General features: G+C 41.3%; 1 protein-coding gene across 5 annotated transcripts in view; it reads left to right on the forward strand.

Annotated features, from left to right (window-relative positions):
* tnrc18 (trinucleotide repeat containing 18) overlaps positions 1 to 12,627 on the forward strand; it is a 62,870-nt gene extending 50,243 nt beyond the window's left edge. For all 5 annotated transcript variants that reach the window (XM_079823962.1, XM_079823964.1, XM_079823965.1 and 2 more), the window contains exons 23-30: positions 5,238 to 5,313; positions 5,777 to 5,885; positions 6,422 to 6,538; positions 6,987 to 7,145; positions 7,465 to 8,759; positions 9,796 to 10,032; positions 10,162 to 10,236; positions 10,322 to 12,627. In XM_079823962.1, the coding sequence (XP_079680088.1) occupies positions 5,238 to 5,313; positions 5,777 to 5,885; positions 6,422 to 6,538; positions 6,987 to 7,145; positions 7,465 to 8,759; positions 9,796 to 10,032; positions 10,162 to 10,236; positions 10,322 to 10,528 (2,275 nt within the window). In that variant the 3' untranslated portion in view covers positions 10,529 to 12,627. The remainder of the gene's footprint in view (positions 1 to 5,237; positions 5,314 to 5,776; positions 5,886 to 6,421; positions 6,539 to 6,986; positions 7,146 to 7,464; positions 8,760 to 9,795; positions 10,033 to 10,161; positions 10,237 to 10,321) is intronic.
* The last annotated feature ends 584 nt before the right edge of the window (positions 12,628 to 13,211 follow it).

Here is a 13,211-nt window from a genome sequence, read left to right on the forward strand (position 1 = left end):
AAGATCAAAATTAGCTGTTTTTTTAATTGTGTAAAAATACATTGCAGAGACGCATCATTCTCAGTACTTAATTTTTTGGCTCTGAATCAAATGTAATGTTTTATTAATCTCAGAGCCGGTTGGTTTGGTTCAAGGCTTGGAACCAAGGTCGCTAAAAAGTTGGCTGTCTATCCTGCGCTCTATTTAGCTGTAGATCCCTGGTCATTTACAGATTCTTTTTAGTGTTACAGGGAGGGAATTATTGCCAAGTTTTTCCCATTGTAAGGTCCAGTTCAGTGTTCTCCATGGAAAAATTTGGAAGTGCAACATTTTGTTTGGTCAGGAAACAGAAGGGGTGTGAATTGTCTTGAGGGAGGCGATGACAGAAATGGGCAGTTTTGTTTGGACTTTGTATGCTTTCTGTAGTCTCCCATGGCCTATTATCCACTTGGATGAACAAGTTTTAGTCTATTGAGGGGCGAGAGATTTCCCCTCAAAGTCATCCCTATAAAGGATAATCTAATTTGGTGAAAAAATGTCAAACTGGTGTAGCATCTGGTAGGTGGATCTTTAATGAGAGGGGTTGCGTTTCTGCCCTCTGTGAAATGTGTTGTCCTCCATTTTAGTTTCATTAGAGCAGCGGCCCACGGTTGCTCAATGACTGTTTAGCATTCAGCACAGAATCACATCTTCCTCTTATCAGTCCGAGAGTGCGGAGCAGCCATCCTTCAAACTCCCTTCTCCCAAATTCCAGTGGTCTGAGAGCCAGAGGTCAGGCAGCATGCTGACAATCTGGATGCTAGTTCCGGTTTAATATGAAATGTGTATTCCTAAATTAAGGGGGCAGAAAGGTGGTGATTTTATCTGTTCGTTTGCAGCACATTTGCATGGCATAATGAGATATGTTTGTCATGTTTTGGCAGTGAAATATCTCTCCCTCTATCGCTCGCTCTGCGTGTGCCTCTTGTACTAAAAATAGCCCGTTCCAGCCAAGGAAAGGAAGGTGCCTTTGTGCAGGACTGTTACCGCAGCTCTTCAAAGCAGGTAGTTCAGTGTGACGGTGAGAACTGGTTGCTAGAGGATTTAATATGATGAGAGCAGGCGCTAGTGCGGAGGGCTTGACTGCAACAGATCGCTTGTTGTCCACCCTGCCCTCTGGAAATGTAATTCTGTGACGGCCTGCGCTACACAACACCTTAGACGCATCCAGAGATTGAAAATCCGTGCTTGGGCACTCGGATGTTTATATGCCGCCACTGTCGCCACGGCTGCTGTTTATATGCCTCGCCTGTCTTCATTAACTGAGCCTGTTGTGGAGAGCCTGGGCTTCTGCAGGCATGAACATACTTGCAGTCCATGAGAGCAGGCTGGTTAATTGTGCAGTCAATAACTCACACAGCCGGTGTCGAATTGGAACTGAAATCTAGGGTAAGGAAAAGTGTCTGTTCTCAGCCTGAGCCTCGGCTTTCATGAAGCCTGTGTGTTCTGCTCAGAAAAGTCCTTTGGCAAAGCCATTGTCACACTTTCCGACGTGAAGACCATGCTAATGGCACAGGCCCATTATTTATGGATAATGGAAAACTAATTGAAGCTTTCACTCCATCCTTCACTGGCTCGACATTCTTTATTTTTTTTAGAGATGTAAAGATGGGGGGAAAGTTTTTTTTTTTCACAGCTAAACTTAAAAAAAAAAAAAAAGATTTCTGAATGTCTTCTCCTAGAGAAATATAATATGGTAAATTGCATTTTGTGCATTTGTTTTTCAAAAATGTTTTTCTTGCTTAGTATTTTTGTCTCGTTTTCCATTAAAAATATCGAAAAATTCTCAACAAAAAAAATCTATTGAGTTTGTGCTTAAAACAAGAAAAATATGTCAGTGAGGTAAGAAAAATACACGTGATTTGTTTTTTCTTTACGCCACACAATATTTTTTCTTGTTTTTAAGCATAAACTTGATGAAATGAATGAAATTGGGATTTCTTATTGGCATTTTTTATGCTGTTCTGTTGAAATGCTGAAGTATGTATTTATATGAAGTGATGTTTTGCAGAGTGTGTGGGAATTAAGTACAGTTTCAAGGTTTCAACAGCAAAACAAACCCACACAGAGCGACCAAGACAAAGCTACTTCCAAAATAAATCAATAGATGTGAAAAATTGATCTGAGCTAAAATTATTTTTATTATGTGAGAAGAAAGAGACTGTGGGGTAATAAAAGACACATTATACTAGTTATTTAGGAAATCGGTTACATTTTTGCGGTCATTATACAAAAATATTTGACTGCAGAATGACTGGTCAGAATCAAGGATTTCCCAAAGGACATTTTATTACAATGACAAATGACTTCATGCTGACCTTTACTACCGAATACCGTCCCTTCCACTTAACAAACAAAAACAATTTTTATGGCGACTCTTCCTGTGTCCCAAGCCCACATCAGACGAGCCATCCACAAACATGACAGATATTTAACCCTGCTCGGCCGGTCAATCTTTCTCCCCCCTGAGGCAGCTGGTGTGAATTTATCCCAGGCTTTGCAGACAGAACCAATCAGGTTTGGCCAGCAGAGTCCTCCCCCTCAGGCCAGATCCAGGAGAAAGTGATCTGGGGGAGGCTGTCCCACATCACCTCCCAGGTCCATGTCACAGTAATAAGGCTGCCACTCTGTGATGGACACCTCTGAAGTCTGGTTCTGGGTCCATGCTTGAACTGCAGGCACCCTCATGAATCCAAATGAAAAGAGGCCAAACATCCAACTGTTTTTTTTTTTTAACCCAGAAGCCCCATCTTGGACGTCACACATGTATGCACCCATGCTGATTTATAAGGCCCGTGTACTCGCATCCAATAATAGAGTGACCTGCACTTTAAAGAGATGGTCGTTGTTTCGCCCTCTTTCCGACAGCCAATAAAACTCTGATAGCTTCCTTTTTTTCAATATTGATGTTTGCATGTTGGTTCACTTTGGCAGTGGAAACTATTTTTTCTTGAGCTTGAAGTGGGCGTTGCAAATTCTTCAAAGGTAAAACCTGCCAACTTCCAGAAATAATATTCCAGATCTGGAAGAGAGAAACCTATGTTTGGATTGTGCTCAGCCTACACACTGACTTAGCCCGGTCTGCCTCTTTTTATTCCTTTTTTCCATTTGCATCAGAGCCCATTTTGGCTCTCACATGTGATGCGTCCGAGAAACTGTTTGACTTTTCTAGCATATTCCCATTGCTCTGACTTCCTGACAGTAAAGACAATAAAAACAGCAAAACGATACATTTATCGGACAAGGATTTATTTTTTATTTTTTTAAAGGGCAAGCCCCTCCAGATTTTGTCCCTGAGGGTTGCGCTTGAATAAGGAGGGGAGGGTAGATGGAGAAAAAGCCAAGCTCCTTTGGGCATTGTGAATTAAAGGCTTGTTCAAAGCTCAGTGTGTTTCTCAAAAGAGCTCTCTTCATGCTCTTGGGCTTGTCCTGTAAAGAGCACATTCAGGGCTTTTCAGAAAAACCATTTGTTTTGAGGTTTCACCACGACAACAACTTCAAAATGACTGAATTATCAAATTTAGCACTCTTATAGAAAATTATAATATTTTGTAATTATCATTTTAAATCTGACTTATTTTCAAATAGTTTGTTATTAATCAACATCTCAGGAAAATGTTTTATGGGGTTTCCTTCTAATGAAAATATGGACAAAACGGCGTTGATTTATACATGTCCACTTTAGAGGACACCATGTTTATCAGGCATTTTAGGAGACACAACAAGTGAATAGGGAAAGAAATTGCATATCAATGTTCCTATAAAATATTACATAGTATTATGAAAATGTTGCCAACTATTACTCCCATTATTACACTTCTTTTTTCATTACATATTGCTCCAAGAACACGTTAATATACAAATTAGATGGAGTATAGATACATTGCATTGCATGGGAAAACCCATGTATGGCCATTTTACCCACATATTGCATAAAGTAAAATGGTATATCAAATAATTCCATTTTATCTTTCATAGTTGAGAATCATCTTTAAACAAAGTTTTGTTAAAAAATCCTGAAGCCTAAAAGAAAAAATCCCATTGTTTTTGCCTATACATGTCATTTTATTTTGTCCCGGTGTCCACATACGAGGACATAGCATAACATATGAATAAAATATTATATTTCCCCCAAAAAAATACAGTGTAATGACATGAAAAAATACTAAATTCAAAAGACTGTGTTTTCCTGGGTCTTAGGAGGCTATAGCCTACTACTATATCATTTTAGACAAAACCATTATGCTCTGGGTATAGACACCTTCTTTCCACAGTTGACAAATTGACCCTGTTTACTTTATTATTACACATTCCATTAGTGAATGATTCATCCGTGTATGGTATACCAAAGAATAAAAACAATGGTCGTCTTAATCTTTCATCACATTGTAATAACTTGCTTGGCTTTCACTTCTTGCAGATATCAGCTAGGGATGTGAAGCCTATTAGTTGATGTTAACTTCAGCAATTGCTTTTGTCTATTGTTTTGGTTAATGCAGTCTTTCTAAAATATTGTAGATATTTAATGTCTGATATAATTTTTTATTTGTCTGGTGAAATGACAGACTTCTCTCTGATGACCTATGCGGGACTTCTCCAATCATTTAGTCCGCTTTAAACTAAATGACTACAGCCTGGTTTCACAGACAGGGTTTAGATTAAAACAGGATTATACATAGTTCAATTAGTAGCTTTGATAAATGTGTATTACATAACTGGTGTGCATCTTGAGACAAAACAATGGCATGGACATATTTTAAGATATATCAGTTGAAGTTTGCTTTCAGTTAAAATGGCTCAAACATGCATTTTAGTCTGGGACTAGGTTTAAGCCTTGTCTGTGAAACTGGGGGTACAAGTTCACATTTAGATCTGCCTAAATCCATTCGACAACTAATGGATAGAACCAAGCCCAACATGTTTTCCCCCTTATTTATTTATTGTTGCACTCAGATAGACTTCACAATGTGGAAGAAAAGATCCGTCACTACTTGCACTTAATGCCAAATAACATTTAATATAATGGTGGCAGTGTTTTCTGGAAGGGCGTTGTGCCCTGCCCTACATTTTTTTTGTTTTGTTTGCATCCTGATTCATAACTCACATTATGAAAGTACAATGGGTTGCAATTTTCATATTGATGTTAATGATACCGTGACATCAGGATGTGCAGTCCCTAGATTTTTGTTTTGTGCTCATGACTGTGACCTGTCTTACAGATACAGCGTGGTGGTGGAGGGCGAGAGGGGGAACAGGCCACATATCTACTGCCTGGAGCAGCTGCTACAGGAGGCGGTCAGTACGCCACACTGTCCTACACCGTTCGCTGACCCACATACACGTTACGGCTCACCACAACAGGCCTGTGTGTTTTACTTCGGGCACACTCCTCAGTTTCCTCTCTCTGCTGAACAGGCCTGGGGCATGCTGTAATATAGAAGCTGTTTAGCACCTTCCCCTGCTATTAAGCTAAGGGCATGTTTTGCTCCAGTACCTCTGTCTGTTGGTTTAGGCACATGCGCTCTCGCGGCTACCGCCTTTCCTTCCTAATGTACCGTTAGAAGCGGACCACTGCCAAGAGCAACCTTAGCCATTACTGCCTCTCTAAGATGGATTATATACACAAAATATAAATTTCCTCGCCAGAAAAGGATTCATTAGTTATTCATGCTAAAAGATAGATGGCCGTGAAATGTCTGAATGCACACAGGTGTTGATTTAATAATCCTCTCTGATCCACACTTCCTTTGTTTTACAGATTATTGATGTGAAGCCTCCCTCCGTCAGATACCTTCCCCAGGGGACCCGGATCGCAGCCTACTGGAGCCAGCAGTACCGTTGCCTCTACCCTGGCACGGTCGTCAGAGGTACAGTTTTCCTTTTCCGCTTAATTGAGCTCCTTTCACTGGCTATTACAGACTATTATCTAATGCGTTTCACTGCATCTACGTCTCTCGAATGGAAAAATATGCACAAATATCCAATGTCCTCCGCACAGAGGCGCAGTAAGAGAACCTTTCAGGGTTGTTTCATTTCCTTTAATCTAAATCTTTTAGCCAAGCCCATAAGCACTGCCAGATAAACCGAGCCAGGGAATGAAGGATGGTGTGGTTAGCTACATGCAGAGCTCTGCTCTATTATTATTTATTTTCCCTCCTGCTGAGGAAGGAGGGAGCTGGAGGCTTGTCAAGAAACTCTTAAAGGGAGGTCGCTGCTACTGCCGCCGTCAACCAATGAGAATGAAAAGGCCCTGTATGAATCCCTGCAGCCGCTGCTGCACCACTGAGAAATATGCGGTCGCTCCTTTCGCACAGCAGTGTTTGCTGTTTCACTCAGTGGAAATGTAAATTGAGGTGATGCGTGTTCTTTTGCGTCAGTCGTCAACCCTGTTACGTGTCCACAGGGAGTCCAGACATGGAAGATGTGGACGATTTGATTACAGTGGAGTTTGACGATGGAGACACGGGCCGAATCCCTCTCTCTCATATTAGACTGCTGCCGGCGGACTACAAGATTCAGTGTGAGTATTCAGCTAAGCAGGGAGTAAAAAGCCAAGGCATGAAAGAGCACATGAAACGTTACCTGAATGTCCAAGTTTTGTAAACAGTCTATATGCGCTCTGTTTGATTTGGAGTCCACGCAGCAATTGATTTTTGTTTGGTTTTGCTCTTAAAACTTGATGATGGATTCAGTAAAAGATGTTTTTCGACTAGTTGCCAGGGGGTTGCTTTTTTTTTTAAGATTTTTGAAGGCTTGTGTGTAGTATTTAAGAGCACTGGGTAAATATTAATGTGTGTGTGACTCTGAACATGTTTGTGTATGATCATTTTCAAAATATATGAAGCTGAAAAGCACTTTTTGAAGCTGAAAAAGAAATTTTCCAATATTTTGGTATTTGTTATTATTTTATCAATTGTCAAGCAGAAAGTCTATTAATGATATTTTCTACATTGAATTTATCTGAACAGGTGCGGAACCGTCCCCTGCCCTCCTTGTGGCTAGCACCAAAAGGCGAGGAAGGAAGTGCAGTAAGGATGTACCTGATGGCAAAGAGACGCCACCCAAAAACACAGAGGAGTCTGCTCCAAAAAGCAAAGGCAGAGGAAGAAAACCCAAACCTAAGCCTGGTAATTGCCACTTCTTTTGAACCAAACATTTACCGTCATTTACATTTTGGCTGGTATAGAAGAGATATTTTTGTGATTATTGCTTTGGTTCAGATTAACCATCAAGCAGTCAGAACTGGTGTTACTGAAATGAGAAATGCAGTGATCTTACAAAAAGTGTACTGGATTGGCGGTTTCATAGATAGTAAATCACTTTCTTTTTCTTGGAAAGAGCTTACTGTCAGAACAGGAACAGCTTTTAGCCTCCCAGCATTTTTATAGAGGTAAGTGTGTTTTTGGTCTGGCATATTAAAACCTTCCCTCCTGTGCTGCTTTCCAGAGCCTGAAGTCGCTCCAAAGGAGCATGAAAAGCCTGAAACGCCAACCCTGACGCAGGTCCCTGAGAGGCCCCTGTCCAGCCAGAAAAGCGGCCCACGGCCAGGTAGAAAAATTAAGCAAGTCGGCACAGCCAGCCCGTCCATTCCCGTATCTAATGAAAGCCAGAAGAAAACCACAGGAATCAAGCCCCCAGCCAAAGTGCGTTCCCAGCCCCAGTCTGTCTACTCGCAGCCACTCTATGGAAAAGTTCTGTCTGTGGATCTCTATAATGAGCCCTCATCTTCTCTGGCCTCCTTTATATCCAACAATGAGACACTGAGTCCCGCAGGGAAAGGAAAGCCGGTCAAACGCTTGCGAAAGCCTGAAGAGGAGGCATCTGGGTTTGGTGTGAAAATGCAGCGCAAGCAACCTCAGACTGAGATCCTTATCAAGCTGGACCATGAGGGAGTCATGTCACCCAAAACCAAAAAGACCAAAGCCCTGATGATGATGGAGGGCCAGAACCTCTCCAAAAGGGAAAATAAGTCTGTGATGGGTGTCAGCTACACTACAATATCCACTGCTGACAAAACACTGAAGGCTAAAAGCAAGCCAATAGAGGCCGAGCCGCCTACTGCCGAGAGCGTGTCCACCTACAGCGTTCGTAAGCTGGGGAGTGGCAGCGAAGGTCTGATGAAGGTAAGCAACTCAGGGGAGAAGGACAAGAAGGAACTGGAGTGTCCCAACTGCAGCAGCAGTAGCAGCAGCAGCTCGGAGTCGGACGGAGAGGAGGAGCGAGGGGCCTCGCAGGAAAAGAAGCCCAAACAAGACTCAACCAGCTCCAATAGCTCGCGGGCTTCGAGTCCCACCTCTTCCAGCTCATCCACGAGCAGTTCCTCATCCTCAGCTGGATCCCACTCCTCCTCCTCATCATCATCATCCTCCACCACCAGCGATGAAGAATCCTCCTGTAGCTCAGATGAAGAACCGGTTGCTGGTTCTCAACCATCCCCTGCCACAGAACACGCACCTCCTCAAGAAGAGGAAGACGAGAAGGCCAAGGTGAAAACGGGGCCTGCTGCCAGTATCCAGAAGCTCCAGAAACAGCAGGCATCTGCTACTCAGCAGCAGAAGCCCCAGGGAGATCAGAAGGTGAAACAGGGTGTCGGTCGCCCCAAAAGACGAGAGGGAATCCACCTCCCAACAACTAAGGAACTGGCAAAAAGACAAAGGCTACCATCCGTCGAGAACAGGCCCAAGATCTCCGCGTTCCTTCCTGCCAGACAGCTGTGGAAGTGGTTTGGAAAGCCTACTCAGGTGAGCCCATGGATTTTTTTGTCTTTCTGAAATTCCCACCAGTGTCATTTCTACCACATCTCAAGTGATGTGTTGTTTAATAGCATTGTGTAAAGTCTTCAATTTTGACACAAACGTTTAGTGTATGTGTACAGCCAAATACATGACCTTTTGAAATATACTTCATTTGGTTGGGTGCACAAACACAAGCACTCGACTCAAGACATTTTCATCCTTGTCCAGTGTCTGTACTATTTCTCTTCAAAAGTTATGACCAAGTTTGTTGTTCCGTCTTTTCAATTGTGAAACAACGAGCCGGGTCAGCTAACTACCTAACTAAAATAAATTAAGGCACATATGGGAGCTGAACGTACACATTATCTGCAGTCAGAAAAATCTAGATGCGCATGTACTACGCTGGTGAAATTTACTGCATGCACACTGTATGCATGCCTTAGCATATGCATATGCAAACCCAAAGTATCATTTGGGCTTGATGGAATTGACAGTGATGAAATTACATTTTGTATTTTTGGAATAAAATAGTTGACTCCTTTGTCTTGCTTAGGCTCATTTTAAAGCTAGCATTTTATGTATTCCAAATACACATAATTAAATATTTCTACACTTTTTGTATAATTGAACAAAATTTCAGCTTAAATGGAAATGATATATTGATGTTCTTTAAGACATATTTACCTTGATTTATTTTTATTTTCTTCACATATCATGTCATATTTTATCTCAAACATGCTCCACGTTGACACCTTTGTCTCAGTGGTAAAAAAGTAGGCTAATTGTTGACAAATGTATTAGTGTTTAAAAAAAATTATAATTTTCTCCCAAATATAATTTCACTATTTGTTTAGATTTTCTATCATTTTATTTTGAAGAGTTGAGGACTGGTAAGAAAGTTTCCAAGACGATTTAAAATGTGACCTTTTATATAATAAAAGGGGGAAAAAAAGTGTTGAAATCCGTTTTGATAAAAATCAACCCCTGGGACATAAAAGTGCCCGAAGAAACATCCTTTTGCTTTTCCTTCAACTTCTGATAGAGGCGAGGAATGAAAGGGAAGGCAAAGAAACTTTTCTACAAAGCCATAATGCGTGGGAAGGAAATGATCCGTATTGGAGACTGTGCTGTGTTCCTGTCTGCGGGACGACCCAACCTCCCATTTATTGGACACATCCAGAGCATGTGGGAGTCCTGGGGAAACAACATGGTGGTCCGAGTCAAATGGTTCTACCATCCTGAGGAAACCAACCCTGGAAAGAAACTTCATGACAAAAAGGTTACTTTCATCTTCCTTTCCTAAACAATAATAATGGTTTGTGGGCATAGTAATATTAGTAGTGTGCTTGGACTTTGATTTGTCCAAGTCTTTATCTGGGTTTGTAACTAATCAAATTTTGTTTGGTAGAACTGGGATCAAATGTCCGGCCAAAGTCTTCCTGCTGTTCTGCAGGCTTCCAACCAGAGGAAAGACTTCATGGAGGTAAGAAAAGCAATCAAGTATACGGTTTGATTATCTTCGTCTGGGTGAAATCAGACAGATAGATCACTCTGCTTTCTCTTTTCAGCGGGCACTGTACCAGTCCTCTCACATCGATGAGAATGACGTCCAAACCATTTCTCATAAATGTCTGGTGGTCAGCCTTGAGCAATATGAGCAGATGATTAAAACGAAGAAGTACCAGGACAGCGAAGACCTCTACTACCTGGCCGGGACTTATGAACCCACCACTGGAATGATATTCAACACGGATGGGGTTCCAGTAATCTGCTGAGAATCAGCAAGGGAGACATGTTGAACAAAACCAATGAGATACAAGGGCTAGACAGATGTGCTGGCTTTACCCAAAGCCTGACTAATCAAACGAGTATGGAAAACGTCCTGGCAAAGACACAAGCATCAGTTGAGATCAGAGATTAGTTCAGCAGATGTCATGTTTGCACATCATTTCAAACACATGAAGTCGATGTTGTTGGTATTGTGAAATTGTACTAGCAGAGATTCAATTGTTTGGCCTGTTATCGGAGCGCCTTGTTTTGACCCAGTGAAGCGGATGCAGTGGACAAATGATGTTCAGGAATCTCCAGCTGAAGAGTGCAATTTGTCAAAGAAAGCGAAAGCACGTCAAAAATGTCTCGAAGGTCAACTGCATCTGCACCGCTGAGCCCCGTTTGCCTCAGCCATCACCGGAGCGGCTGGAATGGAGGTGACACCACTTCTGCAGGACTCGTTCCCTGGGTGAGAAGGCCTGCTTGGAACCAGCTTCCTTGGCTGTGGGACCAACAACAGAAAGAGTAATTGAAGCTGACAGGCCATGTCACACTTCTGCCCAGAGAGCCGTTCCCACCACACGCTCCGCTGTCCAGTTACTACTGGTAGAACCCTGCCAGATCTTCAAGGGCTGGCTAATGAACTCGAACAGGGAAAAACGAAACCAGACGTAAAGCTGCGGCCCATGTGAGAAGCACTTAAAAGAAAGGACAGAACTGTGGTCTGAGAGCCCTGCAAGGACTGTTTATTAATAGGAAAGTGTGAGTCACTTTTCCACCGAGCGGCCCAGATGATCTATCAGAATATTTATACACGATCCTCATCCCGCAGCTGCGACGACAGAAAGGTTTCTTTTTACGAGCGAAGGGCTCTACCGGGATGGAAACAGATGCAGATGACACCCGTTTGTAAATACATGCATACAAGCTATATATGATATGGACAAATATATTTTATTTTCGTGTACCATAGATTTATGTGACGGTAAATTTTTTAAAGCAGCAAAAGATGAAAAAAAAAAAAAAAAAGCTTTAATAAACTGTGAATAAAATTGAAAACGTTAATAAATATCAGGAACTAATTTTAGAGTACAGATCTTGTAAGTCGTTACTGGAATCTCAGACGCCCACTACTTTGACAACGTAATGTAATCTTGATATCAAAACTACTATTACAGGACAAATGGTTTGTAGGATTTGAAGCCAGTTGTCCCATAATGCAGTTTTACAACGAAAAGCACTTAAATTCTGCCCTTGGTATTACACAGGACAGACTTCCCTTGACAATCCCCCGTTCAGGTGGACGTGAAGCGTTTCGCGGGGAAACCATTTCAGTTCTCTCATTGCTTCTCAGGGTCAGTGAGAGATGGAGAGTTTAAAAGCACCATATAATCAGGCTACGCTTGCTTATCATGTCTGTTTTACTCGACGTTCCCTTTTTTCTAGAATTACCCCCCACAGAAAGCAATTACATCTCATGCATGAAAGCACTTTCTTCAAATAAACAAATAGCAGCGGCGCAGGTGACGTTATCTGTTGAAAGTTGAAAGCGGAGTTGTTTTTTGCCTTTCACGTGTCTACGTTTTTCTCCATGTTGACTTTTTACTCTCCGTTATTCCAAGCCGTTTTCCGGTTCGTTCTTAATAGCCTTAACCTTGGTCCCTAAAAGCTGCCGTGTACCGGCAGAATCAAAGTCTGAATGTTGTCTTGTAAAATAGGTCCTACTGATTGATATTGTGCTCCAGAGAAAGTGCCATCAGTCATCAGAGGCTGTTAGGACCAGGCTATGTATTCGCTGCTTCTCTAATCAAGACCAGTGAAATGTATTTGATTTTATGGAGACTAGCAAACACCTTATTTGCTTAATTGTAATTATGGTTCTTATTTGTGCCTCGTTTTTATGGTTCAAAGGGGGTATGAATGTTTGCTTTTTTTCCTCCTTTCTTTTTAAGGTTGGACACGTGTTCGTCAAGTACATGTGTGGTGTTTGATGCTGGAAGGAAATTGTTTTCCTTTAACATTTTTCATGTCTATGTGTATCTTTTTTTAAGTACTGAACGAAAAACAATAAGAATTTTTTTTTTTAAACAATTATGGTTACCATGATATATATAGAAAACATGAGGTTAGAGGCTACATTTGATTTTGCCCAGCCAAAATTTTTAAACTCTGTAATTCTTTCTACCTCCCACGTTGGTTAAACGTTTCATGTTTTTGTTTGATATTTTCTCTTGGTGGTATTATTATACTTAGTGCACTTGGGCTTTTAAACCATTGCCTGTTTTTAATTCTTTTGCCATGAGTACCCTCTGTGAATGATGTTGATTTCATACTTATTGATTCTTTCTGTCGTTTTTTTTTTCTTTTTTTTGTTTGTTTGTTTTCCCCCCCGTTTTTTGAGGGAGGATAGTGAGATCAAGAAGGGTATGGACACTAGAGCCTTCCAGTCTTTGCGATTGGAAAATATTTGGCCTACTCAGTATTTCGGAAATTTCTTTATATTATAGAAATGTTGACACTATTACGTATAGTAGAGTGGTCTGAAATGTCTGAAATATATATATATTTTTCATGTACGTTTCATATTGCATTGCCCAGTCTCTCTTAAAGAGATATTATCTTGTTGATATTCAATAGGTTGTATTTCTTAACATGTTTTATCATTGTATGCGTGTCGTCTTGAGGCTT

This window comes from Gobio gobio (assembly GCF_949357685.1).
Source record: "Gobio gobio genome assembly, chromosome: 1".
Lineage (NCBI taxonomy): Eukaryota > Metazoa > Chordata > Actinopteri > Cypriniformes > Gobionidae > Gobio > Gobio gobio.